This window comes from Gambusia affinis, linkage group LG10, assembly GCF_019740435.1.
Source record: "Gambusia affinis linkage group LG10, SWU_Gaff_1.0, whole genome shotgun sequence".
NCBI classification, from domain to species: domain Eukaryota; kingdom Metazoa; phylum Chordata; class Actinopteri; order Cyprinodontiformes; family Poeciliidae; genus Gambusia; species Gambusia affinis.
In genome coordinates this window covers 11,925,985-11,952,727 of record NC_057877.1, presented here as the reverse complement: position 1 = coordinate 11,952,727, position 26,743 = coordinate 11,925,985, and the positions used below count along the sequence as shown (strand labels likewise).

General features: G+C 39.9%; 2 protein-coding genes across 3 annotated transcripts; one reads left to right on the top strand and one right to left on the bottom strand.

Annotated features, from left to right (window-relative positions):
* Positions 1–662: 662 nt before the first annotated feature.
* Positions 663–18,021, top strand: ssbp3b (single stranded DNA binding protein 3b). 2 transcript variants are annotated; one of them, XM_044128698.1, is made up of 18 exons: positions 663–1,343; positions 2,042–2,114; positions 2,243–2,304; positions 2,406–2,490; positions 11,131–11,220; positions 12,207–12,281; positions 12,517–12,579; positions 13,505–13,568; positions 13,640–13,713; positions 13,917–13,981; positions 14,064–14,112; positions 14,380–14,415; positions 14,510–14,564; positions 14,651–14,715; positions 15,999–16,077; positions 16,190–16,218; positions 16,352–16,453; positions 16,577–18,021. In XM_044128698.1, the coding sequence occupies exons 1-18, from the start codon at positions 1,288–1,290 to the stop codon at positions 16,604–16,606; spliced, it is 1,152 nt and encodes a 383-aa protein (XP_043984633.1). In that variant the 5' UTR covers positions 663–1,287; the 3' UTR covers positions 16,607–18,021. The 2 variants fall into 2 exon arrangements, with proteins under 2 accessions (XP_043984633.1, XP_043984634.1); XM_044128699.1 differs by lacking the exon at positions 12,207–12,281.
* A 2,954-nt stretch (positions 18,022–20,975) lies between these two features.
* dio1 (iodothyronine deiodinase 1) lies at positions 20,976–26,008 on the bottom strand. The gene is made up of 4 exons (XM_044128700.1): positions 25,563–26,008; positions 25,334–25,477; positions 24,077–24,276; positions 20,976–23,431 (listed from the first exon to the last, which is right to left on the bottom strand). Exons 1-4 carry the CDS (start codon positions 25,897–25,899, stop codon positions 23,366–23,368), a joined length of 747 nt encoding a protein of 248 aa, XP_043984635.1. The 5' UTR covers positions 25,900–26,008; the 3' UTR covers positions 20,976–23,365.
* Between the last annotated feature and the right edge of the window lie 735 nt (positions 26,009–26,743).

The following is a 26,743-nucleotide window of genomic DNA, read 5'->3' as shown; positions in this document are numbered from 1 at the left end:
TTTCTTGTCTGTTTAATAATGTTGATGGTTGTCATGGCTTTTCTCGGTTGTTTCTCTGAGTCAACTTCAATTGGATTGCCAGTTTTAACTAGAGAACCAAATATTGAAGCCATTCACTGTTTGTTCTGTAAAGTTTCTTTTAGACATTCTAAGCATAATCTGATATTCATTCATATTAGTCATGAGTCAGGTAATTGTATCAAATTATGTAGTTACAAATTGGACTTTAAACTGTGAAAATGTTTGACCAATCCCATTCCTACATTTTAAATTCATTTAATGAGATTTCTTTGGACTGTGTAGCTCATTGAGCAATAGCTGCTTCACTTAGTCTGTATGAAAATACTTTGGGTAACATTGAACAGTCGCTAAATATAAATAACATTATTATAAAGAGCAGAAGTTCCCAAAGTTTGGATCACAACTATGTAAGGCATCTTGAGGTCCTCTTCAAGAATTAACCTATAAGTGATGAAGAGAAAGGATGTACATACCAGTATTAGAAATGTTGTGAGAAAAATAAATTATCCAAAAACAACAAAAACAGGTTAGAAAACAATTAAAAGTGACATGTCTGGTACTTTATTTAATGTTGATGCTGCTATGATACTTTTGTACCACTTTTTAACTAGCTGTAAAAATGCTAGCATGCTCAACCAAGAGTCAGGGTCATGACCCCTTTACCTTTTCATTTTGTACATCAGAAGCTGAAAGTTTGGGAACTGCAAGATAATAATACAAATGTTGTATTGTGTTGGGAAATGGATTTTAATCTTGTTTGTATCTGGGTGTGTTTTTTCTTTTACCGAACATATGTTTATAACAATAACTTTTACATTTTGTGTAATCTCTACTTGACTGATCAAATAAAAGAAACTATATCCTGCTTCCTAGTTTACATATGTAACGACATTTGAAACACAGATATCTACTCTCGTACAAAATTAATAAAGCAGGCTAACAACAAACCAGAATAGTCAGTTTGTTGTTAATTATGGGGCAATTAATAAGGGAACAGTGAATTTGTTCCTTAAATCGAGCTCTTTTAAACTGAAGCTATCGACGTCAGAACTGTAAACAGAGAGCACAAAAAGGCGGGTCTTAATTAGATCTCTGGGTTCTCATTGGTTGCCTGTCCTGCCGCTCGCGGTGGCCCCGCCTCTTCCCCCGGACCAGGCTCGGTTGAGTCGTTGGATCGAGGAGGAGTGCGGTTGGCGGCCGCGATGGTCTGACAGATGAAATAGCGAAAAAAAGAAAGAGAAGGCGGGCGTCCTCCCACACAAAACAATGTTCCCAAAAGGCAAAGGCACCCCTGTGCCATCGGACAGCCAAGCACGAGAAAAGTAAGCCGAGAAACGTTTATTTATTCCGTATTTTTCCGCCCGCTAAGTTGCTTTGTGTTGTTTGCTGGGTATCGGCTAGCAAGAGGCGATTTCCTCCTACCGAGAATGGAATTGAATGAACCGCCTTGTCTGCTCGCCATTCCTCCTCCGAGCTGTGCTTCTTCTGCCTTTAGCTTTTTGCTGTTGTTCTCCGCACACCCACCGTAGACTCCAGGGGCGGTCTGGTTGGTGTTTAAAGCGAACTCTCTGAGACGTTTTTCGGGGTTGTCCGAAACGAGAGCACGGAAAATGAGAAAACAATAACATCGCGGCGCTACAGTGCATTGTTTTCTCTGTTGCGCTCTCTGCCTGGATAGGCTTCGCTTTTATTACCCTCAGCCCCATCAGTTCCACTAAGGCACAAGCTAATACACAGCATTTTCAGACTGCTTTTTATGCTTTAAATTATATAGTTTATTTACTAGCTAGGGAACATTAAATGCTTCAAACCTTAAACAGGCTTGGCTTGTTTTCCAGTCCCCATTTAATTTTTGGCTTGAGCTATTTGGCAGCCATTGTTCCCAGGGCCTGTAGTCGAATCAGCTCACCTACTCTTTATTTTACAGGAAGAATTAACCTTATGGCAATATGTTTGCAAGACCAAGCCACACATTATTATCATTTTTCAATTTTAAAATATATTCTATTTTCCTACACAGGTTGGCTCTATATGTATATGAATATTTGTTACACATAGGAGCACAGAAGTCTGCACAGACCTTTCTATCAGAGGTATGTGGAATTTGGGGTAAAAGTTCAAACCTGTTTTCAACACTTTGTTGAAATGCTTTTTTTAACAAAAAAAAAATAAAAATCAATCTTAACTGAAATCTGTTGATCGTTTGTAAAACCTGTCGTAGATCCGATGGGAGAAAAACATAACCCTTGGAGAGCCCCCTGGATTCCTACATTCCTGGTGGTGGTGAGTCTCATTTCGTTGTACTGTAGCTCAGTGTCCAAGGTTTGTTTGTGGTGTTTCAGTTGCTTCATGACCTCCTGCACCCCCTCCTCTCTTGTCTACAGTGTTTTCTGGGACTTGTATTGTGCTGCACCGGAGAGGAGAGAGACATGTGACCACTCCAGTGAAGCAAAGGCCTTCCATGACTATGTGAGTAGCAATCGCATGGAGCTCTTTTTAAAGTCGTAGAGACATTCCTTTTTTTTTTTTTTTTCCACCTTGAGGTTTATCAGTCAATTGGCCAGTTATCCCTTTCCTCCATTGATCTCAAGATCAAGTACTGAAAAATCTATATGTTGTTTCCCTCTTTTCAACAAATGCATCAAATCCACTCTTTGCCTATAAATAAATTACCTAACTTAATTTTCGTTGATGCAGGTTTTGTGAGCTTCAGAAAAACACAAAGGTTTTGACGTCTAAATTGGGAAAATTATTTTCTGTTGGATTGAAAGCAATTAATCCCCATTAATCAATCTGCAGCTATTTGTTTCACCAGAAAAAGTTAAAAATCAGCAGGTCAGAGACAAAGAAAACTGGTTACGGTTATCTATATTGGTTAATCTCCTTTGTTGATTTAATTATAAAGTAATATAAACATTTGCTGCTCAAGTTGGTGTTTTTTATTTATTTATTTTTTATCATCATTTTGGCAAAACGATTATCTCTCTCTTCCGATGTTCCTGTCCTAACAAAACATGAGTTCTTGAACATACAAAATACCTGGTCACTTGTGGGTAGTTTTGGTCTGTTTTAGGAATAAAAATATTTTCTTCATGCTGATGATTTAAAAAAAAAAATTTTTTAAAGTATGTTTTGCGTTTTCTTTTAGTGATTTCTTATCATTCCGCACAGTTGTGCTTCAAAACCTGATCAAATTGGACCTCTTTTTAAATCTGCCAGTGGGCAAACAACGAGCTTCATAGGTTTCTGGGAAAATGAAGCTGAAGTCAGCATTTCCTGAGTCAGACCTGTCGAGCGTTCCTCTAATCCCCGCCTCCGTTGTGGAAGGGGAAAAAGGTTTAGACACATTATTAGAATATTTCTGCACACAACTTCATTTTTGTTTTGGTAATAATCTTTGGCTGCCTGTTAGTGTGTCAGCTCAAGTACATGTTGAAACATAGTGCATGCAGAGTCATAATTCTAATGGATCTGAAAGAGCAGTAGTTGGCAGATCTGTGTGCTCCCTTTATGAGACGTCACTCACAATTTGTGCCTCATTTGGTTGTACATTGCTTCTCCTATTGCAATATTTTCATATTTGCATGATAAGGGTGTTTTGCATGTTGATAATTATGCTATTTTGGAGATGGGAATGGGCAGGGGTTGCTTTCATTTGCTGTGCTGTTTCCTGCTTTGAAACAGCACCAAAAAAAAAACATAAAAAAAAAAAAAAAATCTTGTTCCTATTAAAGAAAGCGTGGACTGCTTGTTTGCGGCTTCTGTTCTTTCTCTTCATCTTGTATTTTCCTTTTCTTTCTGGAAGGTTAAGCAGTAATTGCACACTAAGTAAATTAAGTAAGATCAGGATTTGTCAGAATGAGTGCTGAAAGAACATTTGAGGTTAAACGTTTCCAGCATAATTTAGGGTAACCCAGGACTGTGAGAGGATCTGTGGTCAGCAGAGGGTTAAAGCAGAGATGTCTTTACAGATTGGATTGTTGGGTGGGTGGGTTATCACTTCCAGTCATTCAGGAGAAGTTATTTACTTTGATAGCCAGCCATGGTTTTCCTCTTCGCACTATATGAGCACAATGCTTGTTTTCTTTCTTGTATTTTATGCTTTGACATTGACAAAAAAAAGGTGTTAAACTTTAGAAATGCACTGGTCACACTTTTCTGACTGACACCAACTTCTAATTGGTTTTATTTGTTTTACTCAGAAGAACTATAACATCGGAGAGAATAAATCTCACAGGTTATTTGTTGGAGACGCTACTTTTGAATGCAGCAGAAAATGAAGGAGTTACGAAGGATGTATCGCTAAACTTGAGATTTTTGTTTTCCTTTTTTTTTTAACTAAAAAAGTGCTTTAAAGTATGCACTTTTGTTTGATGTCTTAACGGTATCAAAATTCTGAGTTCTCAGTTTTAATGAATTAGATGAACAAAAGGACATGAACCATTTCTCTCTATTACTGATCAGAGAAACTGATTCTGATATCGGGTCAGATTAGTGTGTCTCTACTAAATCTTGTGGCACGGTGGAAAAGTCGTTAAGGTTATATATAATTTATTTTTGTAAAGTATCAACAATGTTTTAAACACACAGTGTAAATGAGACCCGCGTGTCCTCGACTGACCCAAATAAAAACACGAAATTTAACATGTTTTCACAAAGTACAACTTTTAGTGCAGATGTTTTTGTAAAGGATAAACATTTATGCTCAAGTCAATACAAATATTTAATTGTCGTGACGGTCGGTCACAGCTTGTTTCGTTGCACTGTTGCCAGAAAAATTACATTTGCGGTTTATTTTTAACCAACCTAAATTGGGGAAAATCACATCCAGCCAATAGTTTGGCCCTTGACAACTGCCACAGTTCCTTATTTGGCACATTGGGGAGAATAATTGCCCACTCCTGGTGTAAGACCTTTAAATTGCTTTGACTGAGACAATTTTCCTCTCCTGGAAAAGATTAGGCCAACGAAGCTGCGGTAAAACAGTGTAGAGCTGTGCGAATTCCTCTCAAACATCTTGTGGCTGCCCTCTGCTCCGATGTTGTCTCTTTGTGATTATTAGGGGTCAATCAAGTATGGGTCTCTGTGTGTGTGCGTGCTTGTGGACAGTAGTAGTCATTGGACCCTTGCCTTTGTCTCGGTGTGGGGGAGGTGAGTGCCTTTCTGTTAGCCAGCAGGGATCGTAAAGCCCCGGCATATTCACTCCGGGTCTGCCGAACGCTCCCCGAGGGCTCCGTCGCCATGGCGCAGCTGCTGATTGATGGCTGTCACCAAGCTGAGGGCAGATTGGAAAAAGGAAAAGGGAGTGGCATTGTGGCATATGCCCAGCATCCAGCACAGCGGAGGAGCCGAGGGAATAATAAAAAAAAAAAAACTGGGGGGAGGAGAGAGATGAGAATCAGAGGAGAGTGACTATAGAGGGAGAGAGAGCATCCAGTCAGGTTTTATGGTGTTGATTGATGGTTAAACATTTACAAGCTAAACATACGAGCTGGTTTCTTTTGAGCGCCGGTTCCAGTGGAAGAAGTGAGGCTTTTAAAGGCGTGCAGGCTGTTGGGTGGTCTCTACTACGGCTGAAACACCTACATCATTTCTCCTTTGTCCACTTAAAATGTTAGACTTTTCTTCTTTCTGCTTGTCTCTCTGTTTCCCCCATACAGCTTCTTGGTCATTCTCACTGTCCTCTTTCTTTTTTTCTTTTTTTTTTGTCCTCCAACAAGCTCGATTGCCAACCCTGATCTCTTTGTCGTTGGAAAAGAATCATGTCCACCATTGCTGCCCTTTTCTAACATCTTTCAGTGATCTAAGTATTTATTTGGCTGAGACGCCTTGAGAGCTTTGAAGTACACACATTTACATGTGCTGAATCATGACTAAGGGGGGAGGGTAGCCTCCTGGGTTGTTGCAAAGAAGGACCCAGACAAGGGGGCTGCGCCTCAGGCCACGGTGAGACATCTGCCTCTTTCTGATTCCAGAAAGTCTGTAGAGACGAAGCTCATTTAAACAGCGAGCAGCATTAGTTTGTTTGGGACAGTCCACCCAGCACAGCTGTGGGGTTTACAAGCATGTGATAAAGATCTAGCAAAAAATGCCTGGATCTCACCATGCACATTGCTTTTTTTTTTGTTTTGTTTTCTTTTGTCACTGTTGTATGCTCTTCGGCAGCAAGATTTTTCAACATTTGCATTATGTAATCATTTGGTAGACATGTTAAGGTTTCATCTTTACAGGAATTTACTGCTTTAGCGTACAGGAAGGTTTCTGTCGCCATGGCCAGCATGGGGGATGAATCCGTATAAATGAAGTCAGAAGTGAAATCAGCCTTTGTCTCCAGTTTTGTTTGGCTAGAACATTCAACACACTCTTTCCAGAAGAAAAAAAATTATAAATAGCTCTGCAGGTTTTTGAGCTGTGCAATAAATTGAATTGCTCTAGAAAGCTAAAAATATATTTGACCCACCGGATGGGCCTTAATGCTCAAACCTGATTTATACATTAAGTGGCTGAGATACTAGAGCTCACAGACTAATGACAGACTCAGTGTAGCGGTTTGAGTTAAAGAAAGGAGGCAGAAAATGTTGATTAATCTTCATCAGTATTCTCATAGCTCAGAGCTGAGCTGTGTATATATTTGCTTCATATTGTGCAACCCTTGTAATGACTGAAATTGACATAAGCAGTATAACAATTAGTCAAAATTCACTTGTTACCTTGACTAAATCAGGAGGAGTATGTTTGTTGTATTTAGGGAATGTCAGTATGTGGTCCAGATTTATTTCCACGGAGACAGTCATTGTTTAGGGGCTTTGAATGAGATTCTGTTTGCTCCGAGTCTTTTCACTCCTTTGCCAGTTGATTGCCCCCATTTTGTTTTCACACATTAACATTCATCACTTCCCACTTCCATTTTGTCCCCATAAATAAACCAATTTGTACACATTTAGCTTAATGTACCAGTTTGTCTAGGTAGTTACTGGTGTTTTAGTTGAATTATTATGGAGATAACCATAAAAAAAAAAATGCTCAGATTGACTATGTAGTTATTGGGATTGTATGTAGTTTTCTGAAAACATTTACATTACAAAACAGTTACATCTATGAAAGGATTTATAACAATAGACTTATGAATAATGAGAGGTTACGACCCCATTATTAACACTGGTTGATTATATTAATAAATTAAAATCATTTTTTTCTTGTGGCCAATGTTTATTTAAGTGAAGATTAATTTTCTTACTTCTTTTAAGTTTGCAAACAAATTGCATTAAAATAGTTTTTTACATCTATATTTTTCACAAAGTTGCACTTTATAGTGTATTCTCAATGGTCATAGGACTAAAACATAACATTAAATCAATACATTTGAGTTATAATGTATTGAAAATAGTTTCAATAAATTCAGTGACAAAGCATTCAAAAACATTTTATTCTTCAGGTGTGGAGTCGACCACCTGAAAAACAAAAAAAAAAACGAGATTCCAGATTTCTTTAGAAAATTGGTGGGAAAATATTCGATCCAAACAAAATCTCCAGTGGTTTTTGAAGTACAGAAATACTGATGCTTAAAACTAAATACTCTTTAATTATGGTGTTTATGTTTAAATCTAGTTTAACCATCATAAACCATCTTACTTGTAAATGCCTTATTTATTTTTGTAATGTAATTTGCTGGTTAAGTGCAGGTAACCAATTTAATCCATACATTAGCATACTGAACATGTAAGATAAGCAGAGTAATAAAAAAAGAGTCATTACACCAAGCTTTGGCAAAAATATGTGACAAAATAATTGGCTCTATTGAAATGCTACATTTTCCACTACAATCCTGTGACTCTTAATTCTTTGTTGTTGTTTTTTTTTTTTTTTTTTTAAAGTGTCTTGCATGAGATGCCTTTAGAAGACGATTATTATCTATTCACGGTACTGATCTTTAGATTGGAAGCGTCTTTCCCAGGTTTGCTTTAGCTTGTCTGCTTTTCTCACTTTCTGTGTTGGCAAAATGACTCAATTATTTTTAGTCGTGTCTTGTCACTGAAAAGCCGCAGCGGGGAATGGTGGGGTGGGGGAGGTCTGCTGTGGCTGCACAGAGAAGCGGAGCACACACACCCACTTAAACTTTGCAGAGCATGGGCAAAGCTGTACAAGGCTTAGGGAGGAAGATCTCAAAATGTTGTTCTGTCTTCACAAAAAAGCAAAACGATTTTGATGCTTTTAGACGCCTGTGTTGGGTGTCTTTGTGAACTAGTTAATGCTACCATCAGAATAGCAATAGCATGACAAAGATGCAGCTGAATTTCCTGCTGCTAAAGACATCATTAGCGTCAGTGTTTCACTACTTATGGCAAAAAATGATTATTATGTAATTTTTGTATTAATCTCCCACAGTGCCGTTCTGTTGGTACACCTGTCAGGCCTCGCAGGTTAGATAACCACATTACTGGATGGCTCTCTCCACGTCTGCTTAACGGGTGCAGTCCTAGCGTCATCCTTCGCTCTGACTGGTCTGAGCAGTTCTCGCCTTGTAAAACGGGTTGAGTTTTATATTTTATGGAAAAGCATTTTGTTCCATTCTCACCACGAAACAGTGTTTTTGTTGTGTAGGTTCCTCCTGCGTGGTGCAGACTTTGGCGTCAGGTCCAAAAGATATTTATCGATTAGTCAATGTGAAGACGATCTGCTTTACAGGTAGTGTTTCAAAATGTGCTGGTTGGATAGTATACCTGACAGAAACGGCAATGTTAAATCCTGACGTAATGGACACCAGGATGCCTGCATGTAAATATCATGTTCTGTTGATGTCAAGTTTGTAGGTCTGTGTGTTTACAAAGTGAATGTTTTCCACAAAGATAAACAACAAACCTCATGATTAAATGTTAGAGGGCACTGATTGCAGTATAATAAACCAATGTGAACATGCTAAATAGTTCTGTTAAGTTTTTTTTCTTTCTAATCCAGTTCAAGTTCAGAACATCATCTCAGCTTTGTGTTTAAATATTTCCACATGGATGTGAAGTATGAAATGAAACAATGTCACTTGTAGCTGCATACATTTTCAACACGGAATTGTCGGAAGCTGCAGAGATGGTAAAAAAACACGTCTGCATTTGCTGGAGATGGGCCAATCAGGCCTTTATGAGGCCTGATCATCCCATCTCTACAGGGTTTGTACAACTGCTGCTTTTAGAAGACGTCGTATGTCATAGCAAGTATGGTGGAAATTGCTCCGACCTGAATTTCGTGGCAATTTTAGATTTCTGGTTTTTGTTAGCGTTTGGTGTGTCATTCTGTATTTCAGGCTATTACAGTTTCTCCCTGAAAATTGAGGCGTTATTATGACTATGAGAGCAGAGGCAATGTCACACAGTGTGAGCGATAAAGCAGACAATCTATTTCACCAAATCCATGAAATAGGGTTTTGATATTTTTGAAACAAAGACAAAATTGTCATGGAGTTAACATCGTATTCATTTTTTCAGCATTATGTCGATTTGCTTGGCTAACAGTCTCTGTTCCTTACAAAATGTCAATCCTGACAGCAGCTCTAAAGGATAAAATGGCAACTTTGTTGTATTCTGTTTAGTAGGGTTTAGCTAAATAAACTGAGCTCTATCTCACTATTTTTGGAGTACTATTGCAATAACGGTAAAGTGACGATAAGTATTTACTACTGTTTTTTAGAAACAAACAACACATTATTTGTGTTTGTTTTTCACAAACACAAATAATGCTTTTGAAAAACATTTCCATTTGTAATGCGTTTCTTTAGGACCCCAGTCTCATAAAGAAGTGTGATTTGCATCCCTAAACTGCACAAGGTAACCATAGTTTCACATTTATTGGTATTCATTGATGCTTTCATTGAACAAGCAGTGGAGAAAATGGTGACACTATCAATGTCGACAACAGACAGTTTTGTGGGGTTTTAAGCCTCATTAATTGGCTTTATTGTGACAAAGATTAATTAAAATTATTATTAAGGAAATTTATCATAATAAACAATATGATAAATGCCCACCGCTCCTGTACAGCCTTCCTGTTATATATTGAAAATGTTGCTCTCTCTCATAGACAGAGTGACCTGCATAGAGGTCTTGACATGCCATTGCAAATATATACTTTTAAATAGCATTTCAACATCTTTATGCTTGCAATCGCGTCACATTAAAACCTCCAACTTATTCTGAAAACATCTAACTTTGAGTCTTCTTCCCTCTAACAACCCGGAAGGAGTTGTTGTCACGGTTACTCGGTACAATTGTGTGCATTCACTAGTTGGAAAAGATCAGATTTCTGTCACCAAATTTGCATCTCTTGATTTTCATTAAAAATAATCTTTGACTTGGGATCATAACTCAGTAAAAAAAAAAAAAACAACAACTTGCGTGTCTCCCGTCTCTGAGGGAACCGACATTTCCCTGTGGTCTCACTTCTCTCCTCACTGAGGTATTTCACAGGGGCCGCCTGAGCAGATATAATTAGGGAGGGTGCAGTCGATAAAAAGGAGAGTGTTGGCTATTGACCAGGGATGTCTGCAGGCCTGTGAGACGCTACAGCACAGCTCTGCCACCGTGGATGCTGATACACACGTTCTTGTCGGTTTTGTTGCCTGTTCGCCTCCCTCTACCCGCAACAGTCTGGGGTAAGATCAGCTTCAGTTGCTGTTCCCTGGAAGCTAAACCCCACACCTCAGAAGACATTAGCTCATCTCGGATTGCTTCTGCTGCAGAGAAGAAAAACTCAGTCAATTAGGAGTGTGTGACCAAAGCAAATGGCACATTAGTGAATTAGGGCTGCGGTTTGAGCAGGAAATAGGCCCAGCTTGCCCCTGCTGTGCAGCAGCACTTTGGAGCCTCTGACTCAGTGCATCCCTCTGATACTTATCTGATCGGGCTGGATCCCTATCAGCAGGACTCAGACCTCTATAAAGACCCCATCAATACCTTATTGAGGCTCTGAGACTGCAGCATGTCAGTTGGTTAAGCTCCTACAGGAAACAAATGAGGGTTTTCATTCACGTGTTCATATGAGGCTCATGAAAGCAGCAGTTTATGTAACCATGAGCTCACATTGCACAGAATAGTAAGCAGTTTCATTTCTGATGCTTGTCAGAGTGCTGCAGCAGCGCCCAGCCCCGTGATGGGGGGGATGCCTCCAGGCGAGGGCATGCCAGGGGGACCGATGCCACCGGGCTTTTTCCAAGTAAGTCCATCCCGACACTTAAACTGATTCAAACACATTTTCATTTACGCCAGAATTAAATAAGTAGATCTTCATCACGTCTCCGTCTTCCATGTTTTGATCCTGATATTTAGTGTGTGAATGTGTTACATTTACTCTGCTTTGCTTGGCAGACTTTTTATAAACGTGGATGTTCTGTCAGTCCGAACCCCTCCTGTGTTGTAAATAGGCGGGTGTGGTCCGGCCATTTCCCTCTAATGGAGAAATCGAAAGGTGCAGCACCTAGTGTAAATCGATAACTCTAGAGAATAAAGACTTTACAGGCACCTGTGTGGAACTGACTTGTTGGGGAAGCGATTCATCACTAATCCAATAGATTTCTCTCCTTTTTTTAAAATTAATTACAAGCGACAACGACGCAGTGAATCATCATCATCATCATTCCCCCCCCCCTCCCCCCCCTCTGGTTAATATCAGAAGTCATTTTGACAACCATAAATGAGCACACACACACTCCCACTAACCATAGCAAAAAGCAAATGAGGCAGCTCAATTAGCCTCTCTCATTCTGTCAGATCAGCAACATTAGTGCCAAAGTGCCAGTGTTTAGTGTTGCTATAAAGCTAATTGCATACAGCTTAATTGATGCTGTTAATTCAGGGAAATTAGCGCTGATAACATGCTGCATGCAGCAGGCTTCTTAATGCCTTGAGTGACAGGTGAAAGAGCCCACATCCTCTCCATCACTGTCTCTTTTCTCTCGTTCCGGGCTATCATTTGCTTGTTCTCCTCTGCTTTGTACATGAAAATGAGCACCATGTCTTTGTACTTTCTGGCACCACGCTTTGGTTCTGGCATTTCAGCTGTTCCCTTGCCCTGTTGTAACCTTGCTTCTCTCGATGCTCCTTCTTGGATTCTCCTTTTTGCTTTTTTGACTCACCCCCTTCTTCCCCTGTCTCTTTTCTGTCTCCCCCCTCCCTGCCTCATCATTCTGCGTGATGCTGCAGGGTCCACCTGGTCCCCAGGGCTCTCCTCACCCTCAGCCTCCTCCCCCTAACAGTATGATGGGACCACACAGTCAGGTAATGCTATCTTTCTTTCCTTCTTCATTTCTCTCTGTTCTTCCTTCTCTCTTGTTATTCTGTCTGCAATGATGTGAGAACACAGATTCTCGAAGGTGATGCTTCATGCACCAGCGTTTGCGCAAGTTTCCGATGCGTTAGCAGCTTTTACAGTTCACAGTTCATCAAAGGAAATTAGAGCAATGTTACCTGAATTTCATGTTTGGAATAAAGAAACCTTGTGTTTGTGTTGTAGTCCTTCATGTCGCCTCGTTTCGCTGGAGGCCCGAGAGGTCCCCCCATGAGGATGCCCAACCAGGTAGCGCACACACCTCTTTCACAGCAGTGTGGATCTCTGATCTAAGGGTGTTTTCACATCTGGTTGGTTGATAGACTCGGTTCGCCTGGGGACCAAAATTTCAATATTTGTTACATTTTCACCTGATGCAGTTAGGGTTCACACTGCACTGTGCCAAACCAACCAGACCGAAGGGTTTGGTTGCCTGTGGTGGCGCTACACCAAGAACTACTGAAGGAAATTACTTGAAAACATCTGAAGAAGACATGAGCATAACCTCCTTTTTCACAAAATATACATAAAAACTGAGTAGCGTCAAATTTTAGTGGTTGTATTTGCCTTTGGTAAAAGACTATGAACGCTGGACTCTTGCATTTGTTTTGGTTGAATTAACCCAGAATGCCCTGCGCTATAGTGCACTCTAAAAGCTTTTTGGAGCTTTTGGAGTGGTCTGCATGCATCCACATATACATTCAAACTGCGGTGGAGTTTGCTTAAATCAAACCGAGACAAAGGTTTTTTGAACAAAGCAGTATAGATTTTGCTATTTTGGTCCACATTAGTTTGATTACGTATTCACATATCCCCAAACGAACCGAACTTTCAAGGCAAACGAACAAGAGTTTGATTAAAGCAGACTAATCAGGGTTGGTGTGAACGCATCCTTCCTCATTCATTTCTGCATTCATGTTTTGCATATCCCATATTTAAACTGACCACTGTACACATTTTGCTATAAATTCATAATGTAGTTTTTGTCTTAATCCTCTAGCGAATAGACGAGAAAAGACAGATTCATTGTGAAAAGTTTGAAATGTCAAAGATTTTGACATGACAAATGGGAATCCTAGAAGTAGCTAGAAAAAAAAAAACAGGGTTTTTTGTTGCTTAACATATTTTAACTTAAAACCCCAGTTACACCATATTTGTGTTTTATTTCTCCCAGACCCCTGGCGGAGGACCTGGTCCTCATCCCATGTTGCCCAACATGGATCCTACACGACCACAAGGTACAGATTTGCACCACATCTACTATTCATATTTCTGTCTGGTTTACTAAAAGTCCCCTTTATTCCTCCAGGCCATCCTAATTTGGGGCCAATGCAGAGAATGAGTGGCCCTCGTGGCATGGGGCCCATAGGGCCCGGCCCTCAGGTAGGCTCTCACTTTGTGCAGAATACATTGCTCCTTTCTTCATGATCACGACGTCCTTTTTTGTCAGTTTCTGTGCAGACGCCAAGCCATAAGCGAATTCATTTTGTTGACATTAGTGGCCAGCTCTGTTACCACAGCAACCAAATTGCATCTAATGCTGTTTGAAATGAGATTTATTGTTAAGAGTTTGGATGTCTCTGCAGAACTTCGGCGGTGGGATGAGGCCTCCACACAACGCCATGGGTCCTGGTATGCCAGGAGTGAACATGTGAGAACTTTGGTCTTTTGAAAGATTTTTGCACAACTTTCTGCATAAGTTAAAATAAACAACCCAGATTTTTACCTTTTAGGGGCCAAGGGACAGGTCGACCATGGCCCAATCCTAACAATGCCAACACTGTGAGTATGACTGCACCACAAAACGCATGCATACGGTCAGAGAAATTATGTTTTGGATTGTTTTGTTTTGTTTTTTCCCCTCCTCTCTTCTGGTCTGGGATGTAATTGTGGTATTATGTGTCATAGTTTCCACAGACGGTTGGACAGCCAGCTGTAATGGCATTAGGATGATGGGATGATAAAAGATGACAGCTTGAGGTGTAGAAAGGGTTTGCTCTCTCTCTTTCTCTCTCTCTCAGTCTGAAATGTTTCTGTCTTTGGTTTCAGATGCCTTACTCATCACCCTCTCCTGGCGCATACGGGGTGAGGATGGACGCTTCAGTCTGGCACATTTACCAGAAATGGTTTTATTTCTTGAATAAATACCTGTAATGTGTCTGCATTTGTTTTTCCAAAGGGGGCATCTGGCGGTGGAGGTCCTCCTGGAACTCCCATCATGCCCAGCCCTGCAGGTTGGTGCTTCTCATATGAAATGCCAGCTTTCAGACATGTTCTCCTGCCACACATTTTCACGGGTGATGTCGTTTTATCCCCTTAGACTCAAACAACTCTGGTGACAACTTGTATACTATGATCAACACTGGACCAGGCAACCGAAATAATGTAAGAATATCCCTCTTCATTTCATCTAGTTAATGTGGTGGCTTTTATAATATACACCTTTTTACAGATAACCATTTAAAAAGCCAGACTTGTGAATGAAATGGGGACCATGCAGGAAAAAAAGTTTCCTATAAGAAGGATTTATGCTTTCTTGTGTTTTCAGGGTTCAAGTGTTTGAATAAAACTCCCTAGTTCCAGTTCTAGAACCAGTCCTGAAGGGACATGTCATTGACTCTCTTCTCTGAGATAGATTGCAATACATTTGTCTTCACATATCACATTATTTACCTCACTGTCTCTGCTAATAGACGTTTTAATGTGAACCGACTACTTTTAATTATTGTGTCAGACAATAATTAAAAGCGGTTCAGATCAGCTGATGCCTGATATGCAATGGCCTGCAGGAATCACACATGGATAATTTATTTAAACAAGATACTAAAATAGTGTTTCTGCAAGGTTATGACAAAGTTATGTTCAGCTTTTTCTGCAAGCCTTTCACAGAATACACTTTTTCCTAACTGTATGTTTTATTCTATTAAATGTCATTATTTACCATGCAGCAAAATGCATTCTGAATAAGTAGTTTACTAAAACTCACTGTTGTGATGAAGGTCAACCTATAACAAGCCTGAATTAACTGCATGCCAAGAAATGTAGATATAACTTTTGAAAGTGGTATTGCAATTGCTGAAAGCTGCCCAGTCAGATAAAAAGCAGAATTATGCTAGAAAGTGACTGGGCAAATTAAATTAAATAGATTGAAATATGTAGAAACACTGAGATATTGTCAGTGTTTTAACAGATTTTGAAATATTTTAAATTATAACTGTGAAACACTGATTCCATTTCCCTTCTGAATCAGTTTTAATTTTAAGTTGTAGTGGCTTTCTTTTAAATCAGACTTGTTGAAAACAAAACCCAACTCAGGAGTTTTATTAGGACTTGGACTGGTAGCTGGCCTTCTGTTCAAGTTTTTCTATTACACTTTTTCCCTCCACTTAACTTTCCTTCAGTAGCACCAAGAAGGGAAAAAAAAGGAACTCTCTAGTTCTGTTTTTGAGCTGCTCTGGTTTGGAGCTCTTTCTTCTTCTTGTGCTGGGCATTTGCGTCGTCACTGCTTTACAGCATTTAACTTTCCTGCTGCTCACCTAATGTTTAACTTTACAATAATTGTACTTGGCTTTGGAGCTTGTAGTTGAGTTGCATTAATATAGTTGCATTAATTGCCTGTGCTGTGGTGCTGGTGTAAGTGAATCATTGTCACTTTTTTACCCCCTCAGTTCCCTATGGGCCCGGGCTCTGATGGGCCCCTGGGAGCCATGGCTGGGATGGAACCACACCACATGAATGGATCACTAGGTATCACTACAAGCTATTAAAGATCAACACACACACGTTTTAATGCTTTGACGTCCTTAAATATCAAAACTCCACGTTTCTCTTTTCTTATCACGCTTGCTTTCTTGTGCAGGCTCTGGAGACATGGATGGAATGAACAAGGTGAATTGTGTGGCCATACTCTTCTGTTTGTTTTTTTTGTTTTCATTTTAGACCTTTATCTCTTTTAAAGTGGAATGCTGTCCTGTACATTTTAAGAAGAAAGAAAAGCAGACTGTGATCTTCTTGCTTCCAGAATTCCCCAAACAATTTAAGTGGCATTAGCAATCCTCCAGGGACCCCGCGGGATGACGGAGAGCTGAGTGGAAACTTCCTCCACTCCTTCCAGAGTGAGAACGTGAGTGGCTTTTCTTTTTTAGCCTCCTCACCAATGACCGTAGCAGTAAAGCTTCAGGGAACCCGTTGGCCCGAAAACCCGCGTCGTTATTCGTCCTTATGCTCTGCTTTGTTTCTTCCACAGTACTCTCCCACCATGACGATGAGTGTGTGACCCCCTCTCCTTCCACCTCCATCCCATCGCCCCCCCAACCCCCCACCCAGCATTATTTGCCATCATTCCAAGGATCTGAACTCGCAACCGAAACATGGCCAAAACACATCAACGCCAAAATCAGGGACAGGCGCCATTTTGGTTCCACACTAATGCCAGAATGCAAGCGACCACTGCTCCTTACTCAAAATGAAGGACGATTTTCTCCACCTATTACAGCCACATGTGACAGAAACCAGCTACTGAAATGCAAACATGACACGTTTTATGTTCCTTTTTGCAGAAGCTCCCCTTCCATGCCACCAAGTCCCATCAACCTTCCTCAGTGAACAGGAAAAAAAGAAAAAAGGTTGACGTTTACCTCTTGTACATTTCAATGATCGCTTCGTGGTGCAAAAATGTGCAGGAAAATATCCGCTTTTGTCATTTAAACACTGGAGAGTGTGCATATGCATTGTGAGCTTGGAACGTCTTTGTCTTGTCCTTTTTATTTTCTTATGTTTTTTTATTATATATATATATTTTGCCATGCATACCGTCTCACTATGTTGGGTGACATAGGATTCTGAATTTGCCTTCCCCCCCCATGTCCCCCAGCGGCCACCTTTAATAATAATAATGTACTATTCCCTTCTGAACCAATTCTTCTATTTAAAGAGATTTTAAGGGTAAAATGTGTGAGAGAAATGTGGCTTTTTCTTTTTCTCACATCCTATTGATCCAGTTTGATCCTTTTTCCGGCCTATTGTTGACAGCTAAACGGCTCCACTCTCTGAGCTGCTTCATTCAAACAGCTGGACTGCTGCGGCTGCTGTTTGCTGTCAGGGGAAGCCAGACTTTGGCATAGGAAGTGACTGCATGAGTGCTGAGGGTTTGTGTACAACATACTACCTAGTGCTGCTCTTCTCTATGTGGACACCTGCTTTAAGATGTGGTGTGTATCTCCTTACCTGCCTGTGCTTAACACTCTGTGCTCCTCATCGTCGTAGCCTTCCGTGTTTTTTTTTTTTGTTTTGTTTTTTTTTTGTCTGTTTTTGGTTTTGTTACTATAAAATGGCCCATTTGTTTATATCACTGGTCGTCCCCATTGCCCCTCCCCCTTTTAGCCCATCAACTTTTTTTTTTTTATATTTTGATTTTTTTTTTAAAAAGCCCCACTTTGACTACGTATATTGCCTCAGTTATTCAGTTAGTCAAAGCTTTCTCAACTGATTCTAGTAGGGGTCATTATAAAGTTAGCATCAGTCTTGTAAATGTGATAAGAAGTTTTTGTTTTATTTTTTAGTTCTTTTTTTTTTTTTCCCTGTGAACATTACACATTATTCACATCTGTCCTACGTTGCCTTTATTTGCTGATATTTTTTTATTTCAAATTGAGGAAAGATTGCTTGTTAATATAATTTTACAATAACTTATTTCACTGTGTGAGTTTTTATTTGGGATGAATGTAGATCATGTGCTGCAGACATATGGAGGTGCATCTTAAGACCATTGGGAAACCATCGTAAACGTAATTTGTTTCTGTGATTCATTTCAAAGGGTGATACTGATATAAATTCAAAACTATATAAAGCTACAAGTGTAGAACATATCAAATGTTCATTTCTACTGATTTTTATGGTTTTGAAACTAGCAAAAAACCCAAAATGCAGTTTCTCTGGAAATTTGACTGATCTATAACATGAATATTGATACATAATTTTAACATGGTGGTGACTAGATGGTTGTCCTGAACTGGAGGTGTTGACTGGGCTGTATCCAAGATGGCACTGCATGATATCAGGATGATATACCATTGCTAAAAGTTACAATCTTGATTATGATAAACCCACATTTTCTTAACAATTCTACAATGTTTCACTGCTTTCTGTGAGCTTCAGCTATTAACCAGTCATCCAGAGAAGGCTTTAGTTGGTGTCCATTTAAATAATCATATTTTACTGAGATTAAATTGATAAATAATGTTCTATTGAAAATTGTACCCAAGCAGCAATGATGTCAATGGGATACATTTTGCAGCTCTTGCTCAAGTATATTAATGGAAAGTTGAGTGGAAGGAAAAGGTTTAATAAAAAGGGTGTGTGTGCTGCAGTTGGAGTCATTGCCTTAGGAGCCAACACACAGAGACATGGGCTACAACTAGTACATTCCTTGTTAAGCCTCTACTGAACCCGAGACGACATGAAAAGTCAATTCTGAAAACGTTCTTTTCTTCCAGATGAAAGGACATTTTATATTTATTGGAAAATCAAGGTCCCAGAATCTGTAGAAAGAGTGAGGAGGCAAAGATTTAAGCAAGTTTCCACTTTCCAGTGATTTGAAGAGCCTTGACGTTCTCTGGTGTTGGTCCTCTGTGTTTTGTTTTTGTTGTTGTTTTTTTAATTCCAAAGTCAGCGCAGTTATCTACCAGGATTTCAAACCTCTTAATGTTTCCTTCTCCTCTCAAGCATTGTAGAGGTGCATAGTTTCTTTTTATTGTCATCAAAGCAAAAATGTTTCAACATCTGCTTTGATGACTGTGGTGTTACTGTGATGGACTGACCAGCAAACTCACCTGTGTTGTCAAGAGGAAGCTAAGAGACACCAAAACCAACCAATCAGACGAACTGAAGGCTGAGATAAAACAACCTGGGCTTCCTGAACACCTCAGCAGATCCAGAGGCTGATCTCATCCATGGAGCCATGAAAAACTTCATGCAGAACATATTCACAAGTAGGACCACACTTTTCTATTTTAGATCTTCTTTTTTTTTTTAAATGACCATTAGTCTTATGTGAAAATTCTAAGTTTCTGAGAAACTGAATTTGGGGTTGCTTATTATCTGTGTCAAAACTAACTGAAATAAATATTTGACATACAGTATCGTGTAAAGGAATAGTTGACTTTCTCATTAGACTGATTTACTTAAACTAACTTTGATGTTATTCTAATTTGAGATGAGTCTCTAACGACGGCTTTAACAGTAGATATAAATCAACTATTGGGTTGTAGCTCTTTTCTGAACCTTTAACAAAGTCCCTCGGCGCCTGCTTTAAAGCCTGATGCTGCAGGCGAAACCAACCCGTCAACTGGAGGAAATCCTGGACTGTGGAAGCCTTTGTGACGGAGGAAGTTATTCCTCATCAGGTCCGGGCTCATCAGAGTTTGGTGTGAGAAAGGCAGAGAGGTGGGCTTTGTTTTTGTATCCATCAAAGTTAGTCAAAAAGACATTATGTTTAGGCCTACAGATTTATTGAAAAGGGTTTTTAAAATCATGGAATGGAAAAAGATAACCATATAGATTATTTCTATATGCTACAATGAAAGCTTGGTAAAAGCTAATTTACATTGCTTACAGTGTTTTTCCTCAATTCCACTGTATCTCAACAGTAAGAGGAATCATTGGTGTATAACATTCAGACCTTTTAGTGGTCTCCACAGTGGGCAGCCACTCAACAGCTGCTCTCTTCTATGAGTCTGGGTGCTGATGTCATACTTTTAAGTTACCCGTTTGACAGTCCCTACACCGCCACCTGCTGGGCAACTTGTATAAAATCATACAGACGTTCCCTAAAACCTGCATACCTGGCAGCCGCTCAGAATTGTTGAACACTCAGGAACATTTTGCCAGTCCTGTGCAGCACAGGACTGGCAAAACAACTACTTACAAATAAAACTAATTAATTGTGTGGGAGACTGCCACGAATAAACTTTCCAGTTAGGCGAACATCACGTGTCACTGGCTGTCTTTTATACTGTGATTAAATACCTCAACAGGAATAAATGTTACAAAACTACAACAGAGTTTAACAGAATATATTCTTATTATACAAACTTGATATAAAGAGTAATGAAAATAGTGAGGCTGTTGATAAGTGCAACAAAAATTAAATACAGTTGGAAAATGACAGATTGGGATTCACTACCTGTGATGGTGATGCTAAGGATGCTAAAGGAGCTTTGCCAGGATTTGCCGTTTTTGTTTTGAACGCCAAACAAAAGTAAAATGGCAGATAAAATTATCTTGTCACTGTGAGGATGTCTTGTGCCTGTGTTCCTTGTTTGCACTGTAAGATTTCTGTCGTAATTAATTTCATTGACTCTTTTCCTTTTTGTTCAGTGTCATAGGCCATATTTTTGTTGTTTGGGTAGAAATGTTTGCTTGGTTTAATAAGGGAGGGTGGTGGATGGTCTGACGATTAAACCAGGAGCTGAATGAGGAAAGAATAAAGCCAAGATGTTAGGAACAAGATAATGTATTTATTTTTCTTTAAAATGTCAAACAATATTAGTGAGTATCAAACGATGGTATCGTTTTTCACTACACATTAAATGTCTAAAAGGCATGTTGTTCACCTGATTGGACATGTGAAACTAAAAGGTACATAAAAATAGGCATTTTTAGGGGGTGGATGGGTTTAAACTTTATTTTGTAGAAATTAAGTAAGTAAAGAGTCCTGTGTGAGATCATCACAGTTCACACATATGATTCAGACGTTCATCCATAGTACAAGAAATGCAGTTTTTAAAACTGGCTTTGAAAACTGTGAACTGAAAACTATAGGAAATAGACATTTAAAAGTCAATTGGTACAAATTTACTCGTTTTCGGTCTAAGATTGAAAACAGACGCACATTTTATGTAACGTACAAACTGCCCCCTGGTGGACTAAAGTAGAACCTGCATCTCATGCAAGGACTCGGAGCAGGGAAGAGAGGCTGCTGTTCTTCACATTTCAATGTCCAAGTTTGTATCCAAACAGGACAACTGTTGGGAGATTCTGACAGTACTCTGGTTCCTGTCGCGACAAAAGGAAGTCAGCCGGGTTGAGCTGCTGTGGGCCTGCCTCCACAGGATGTGAGCTGGCTGGGCCAGAGACAAACACACTCAGCCCAAACTTAGAGCTACACAGTTTTGTGCTGTCAAAGCTGCGAGGACATAAAAACATGTTTTTTATCATATCCACGTGGGAGACTTATAAACAAAATGTCGTCTTAATAATGTAGCGTTATCGGCCTCACAGAATGAGCTGAGACACATAAAGCAACAATGTGACCTTTTATTTTGCTCAAACTATCATGATAGTAAAAATATATGGAAATGAAGAAAATACATCAGCATTCTAATATTTTGATATTGGTAATAACGGGTGTTTTTCTGTGCTTCTTCCCCTGATTCCAGGCGAAACAGATATGCACTTTGACATGCTATGAAAAGCAAACACTTGTTGCATAACAGCAAGAGTGCTGAATGCAGGAATCAGCTGAGATAAGTCTGTTGAGCAATAAACAGCATAACAACCTTAATGTGGAGCTTCACAACTCAAGCTTGCACATCTGCATAGGATCAGATGGCTGATAAACACTCTGTTGTGTTGTTATTGCCTCCAGACACTCGGCACCTGGAGAGCCTTTCTGTGAAGCAATAAGAAGTCCTCTGTGAATTTGCCACAGTCTTTTCTGTTCCCCCGTTTTGGCCCCATTTTGCCCTACTTTTTTGTTGGTTCCAGTAGGCTGGTGGTATCAGGTGAGTCACAGTGACCCAAACTAGGACCATACAGCTAGTTTCTTCGAATATCATCTGAGATCAGAATGAGTACAACACAAAAACAAATCTCCCAAGACCAATGGCCATCCACCTAAACTGACCGTTCAGGCCAGAGGTGCTTAAGCCTTGGTAACTTTGGAGGAGCTGAGGAGATCTGTAGTTCAGGTGGGAGGATCTTTCAACATAATAGTCATAGATACCGCAATCTAACAAACAGCTACTGCAATCTAACAAACGTTTTTCAGCACCTTTTAATTATTATTTTTAATAATTTTATTTTTCACCGGTGTACCACATGGGGAGGCTTTCCTCCAAAAATAAGTTTTATCTTAAGGGACTTCCTGTTACAACAACGGTCAAGAAAATAAGAAGAAAGTCATAGGAAGAAATACTGGAGTTTTTGGTTGACATGTCAACACAAACCTAACCTGAAGACATCATCCCCATGCTGAAACATGGCAGTGGCAGCATTGTGCTGTGCAGAAGCTTTGTTCATGAGAAACAGAAACCAGTCCAATTGAAGCATGCCACAGTCTTAAGGCTTCAGTTGTTAAAGCTTTTGAAAACCATGTATACCTTTCCTCCCAGTTCAGTTATTCACTACTTTTTGTTGGTTTATAACAAAGTCCTTACAAATGTATCATATCTTCAGTGTCACTAGCGAGGCATGTTTGGATTTTCCCCACGGAGCTCTGAAACCCAATTACAGCTAAGCGAAAGACATGTGATGAGTGGATAAATCTTTACTTAAATCTTTGATTTTTATAGAATATACTGGTGTACTGACAATGACAGGAGAAAAAGGAAACACATTAGCAGTACTAGTAATTTATAATTTAAATTTAAGACACCAGCTCCCTTCTACCAGGCTTTATAAACAAATTCCAAGCTGACCGTTTCTGTGTTTCACCTCATCTGGTCACAGATGCCAGCGGTTTTATCTGCGGCCGTCACTAAGAAACACGGAGCTGAGGTTGAGCTAAGAACGTATATATAAAGTGGCAGGGGAGCCTGGGGGTGACAACGGAGCAAAGAAATGATAATAGCTGCCGTTATTCAGTGGTAATTGCCATAGAGGCACAAGTTCACATAGAGATAACAGTGTTTTGATTCAGGGCCAACAAAGAGTTAAAAACACAGTCAGATCAGCAGATTCCAATCAGCTGCAGACAAAGCATTTTCAACAACAGCAGCTTTCCCGAGAAAAGTCTGGTGGAGCGATGCGTTTCAACTTATTTCATCTTCTGCAGGACTGAACGCACCTCCAGAAGATTGTAGCCCCATGGCCCCATTTTGCCCTGCAGAAAGACAGAGAAAGCGTTACAGCTAAAACCTTTAACTTTCACCGACGGCAGAAGCAGACAAACGAGTCGTCACGAAAAACGTCTTGGGCAAGAGATCTTTCCGGTTTGATATAACAATATTACTGCATACCAAGAATTCTTCTTAAGCGTCTGTTTTGTTTTCACTTGTCCTAATCACGCAATGCCGTGTGATCAGGGCGAGGAGAGCCACACAGCTACTTAAATTCAGCTTCGGTAGTGGCATGACGAAAGGAGGAGCTGCACAGAATGTTTTCGTCTTGCAGGATATTTTGGCTAAGCTCCAAATTTCCCTTGTGTCTTTTCAACACAAGGAGGTTGATATTCAGTTTTAGATTCCTGGAAAACCCTCTAGCGCTTGTACCGACTTCTGTAGCAACAACTATTTTAAAGATCAGAAATCACACTGGTTTGTGTTTTTCTTGGTATTTCACTGCGTCTTGGTGATAATTCACACAAAAAAAGACCACCTACTTTATTCCTGTTAACTTTGTACAACTTTCGATCATATATTGTGTGTGACCATTGCATTTTATTTTTTATTTACATGTGCCAGCGTCCCAGCTGTTTAAGTGTCGCACACGTCAGCTATTTCTGGTGCAAGAGGTGCAGAGCTCCCACCTTGTAAAGGACTTTTCCAGCCTGCAGCACGTACAGCCTCTCAGGTTGGGCAGCATACTTGATGGCTGAGACATTACTCATCTCATCCACCACCACAGGACACAGAGGGTCGTTCTGAAGCAGGATCTGTGCTGCAGACAGCCTGTCCTCGAGGCTCTGGTGCTCACTGATGTCAAAGTTGTTGCCAAAGGACCACCCATCTGAGACACACACGGGTGATTTCATTCAAATCATAAAGAGTGCAGCAGGACATAAACGAGGATCATAAATGCTTTTACAATATGTTCCAGGAGTTACAACCTAATCTTGGTACTTTAATGTTTCTGATGTTAGCTAGGATATAAAATGGCGAAAGACGTAAAACAAGCAAGGATCTGTCCATCAAAGTTGCAATTGCAACTGCATACTCTAGTATTTCCTAAGTATTTAAAGTACAAAATTAGCACTTTATAAATGTGAGGTCAAAGGCAAATAATATTTTTTTTTCTTTGTATTGCCTTGTTGCTGAAAATGTGCTATGTAAATAAAATTACTTTTACCTTTACAAATTAAAATCTAAAAATCACGTTGTGCCTTTGCAACCAGTCCTACCCAGTCAAAACTTTGTGGAGCTACCTTTCACTGCAATTACAACTCCAAGTCTTCAGGAGAATGTCTCCACCAGCTTTGCACACACAGAACTTGAAACATTTGCTCATTTTTGTAAGTGAAATTGCTAATCTAAATGGAATTAATCTATTATATTTTCACGTAAAGCCAGGGTAGGTTGGCTAGCCGTTTTCCTCTAGTAAATATGAGATCCCTACAAGAACAAACACTTGTGATTTATTTTATGTTTTACTCGGTGTAACAGAATTAAGTGGAGTGCATACTTAGTCCACTTTTGATATTTTAATTGTAAATCATCACATTCTGGCAACTTATGCTCTACTTTGTGTTGGTCGATTACACAACAGCACAGCGTGTGGCTGGGGCGTGAGAATGAATAGACTGCGCATGCGTATAAGGTAAAGCCAAATTAATCAGTTTTTTTTTTGTTTTTTTTTTCCCCATCAGGGAGTCCTTTTTGTGGGCTCTGGTGTCCCTTTTTATCATAGTAGGCTGACAGGAAGGGGGGACGGAGAGGGGGATAGACATGCGGCAAGTGTCGTCGGGTCCGGGAATCGAGCCCGCGACGGCCGCGTCGAATCACTGTACCCCAACACCTTCCTCGTGGATGATGTCACGTGAGTCCGTGCTTTCTTAGATTTCACGTACCTGTTGAATGGGCCTCAGCTACGTAGACCACAAGAAAGTCCGCCACGTCCCCGAAGTCCCTGACGAGCTGCTTGAACTCGTCAAGCTTGAACATGAACGGGGGTCAGGTGCAGCTTCCAAAACTCAACACCAGCGGTCTGTTGCCTGCAGACAGGAGGCAGCACAAATTATAGCAACTGAGGATAAAGGCGGACACGGAAGCATGCACGTCAGGGCAAAAAATACGCACCTTTGAGGTACTTGAGAATGCTGGTTCTCTCGCCGTCCATGCTGATCACAGGCGAGTCTGGAGCTTCTCCTCCAACAAAAGCCTCTTGTCCCAGTGAAAGCCACATAGTCTTGGAGGCAACCTTAATAAATGCAAGCGATCCATAAGTCAGGCCCCAATCCTCGTAGGTAAACTTGGGATTCTGGGTCATGGTAACCTTTTCTCCCATTTTCAGGATGAGCTTCCTCGCGAGGTTTGGCGAGAGAACTTTTAAAATAGTGAGGCTGACACTCAGAGCTATAATATAGCAGAACATGCATGATGCTGTTAAATAAACGAACAACTTTTGCAGAAACATCGTCCCTTCCTTAGGGACGGAGATAAAACCCCGCTGACACTGCGACACTCGGCTCCCTTCCTGCACTAATAAACTCTGCCTGTTACCTCACACTTTTATAACCGATGCCTTCACGGGCTCTCTGCATGCTCGTATTTTCTAGTCACACGGAGAAACCATCGAAACTGTCGCGCCAAATCTATTTCATACAGAGAGCAGCTTTCTTCGCTGTAATAAAACTCATGTTCTGAATCACAATTTATTGCGTTAAGAAAAAATTCCGAGCTGTATTTAGGTGGCATCTCGTGCAGTACACCGCTGCTTCTTCTTTTGCATTTTGAGAAAAACTGAACGAGACATTGAAATGGAAAATTTCTAAAAACTGGACACCAAATTGGTTTAAATAGATATTAAAAGGCAACGAGTGAACCAAAAAAAAACAACAACAAAAAAAACATTGAAAGATCTCCGGAAAGCCTAATGTTTTCACTTGAGGTCAGCCTAAGAAAGTAAGGGTAACAGAAAGTTTTTATTTATTTTTTTCTTATTTGAACTAAAATAGAAGGATATTAAACATGACTGGTATATAAATCCATAAAAACAAACTGAAAAAATTGTATGAAACTACCTAAAAAGAACAACAAAAAAACTTAGCTTTATATTTTGAGTATTCACATCCTTGAGAATACACAGGTACTCTCAAGGATCCATTTGAAAGTAATAATCCTAAAGTAAGAAAGAAGATTAAAACCTACCATTAACTTACTTTTGAAGCATACAACAATAACTATCCATAGTATCTCCATTAAGATAAAGTTATTTGAATGTATGTTAAACAAGTTACTTTTAGGTTATGTGAGTATAA

What these genes read in the sequence shown, in the direction of transcription:
- ssbp3b (XM_044128698.1), top strand. Translation starts at nt 1,288, where the DNA reads ATGTTCCCAAAAGGCAAAGGCACCCCTGTGCCATCGGACAGCCAAGCA. An exon ending in CCATGAGGATGCCCAACCAG is followed by an intron (nt 12,580 to 13,504) that starts GTAGCGCACACA and finishes TATTTCTCCCAG; the next exon opens with ACCCCTGGCGGAGGACCTGG. An exon ending in CCATAGGGCCCGGCCCTCAG is followed by an intron (nt 13,714 to 13,916) that starts GTAGGCTCTCAC and finishes ATGTCTCTGCAG; the next exon opens with AACTTCGGCGGTGGGATGAG.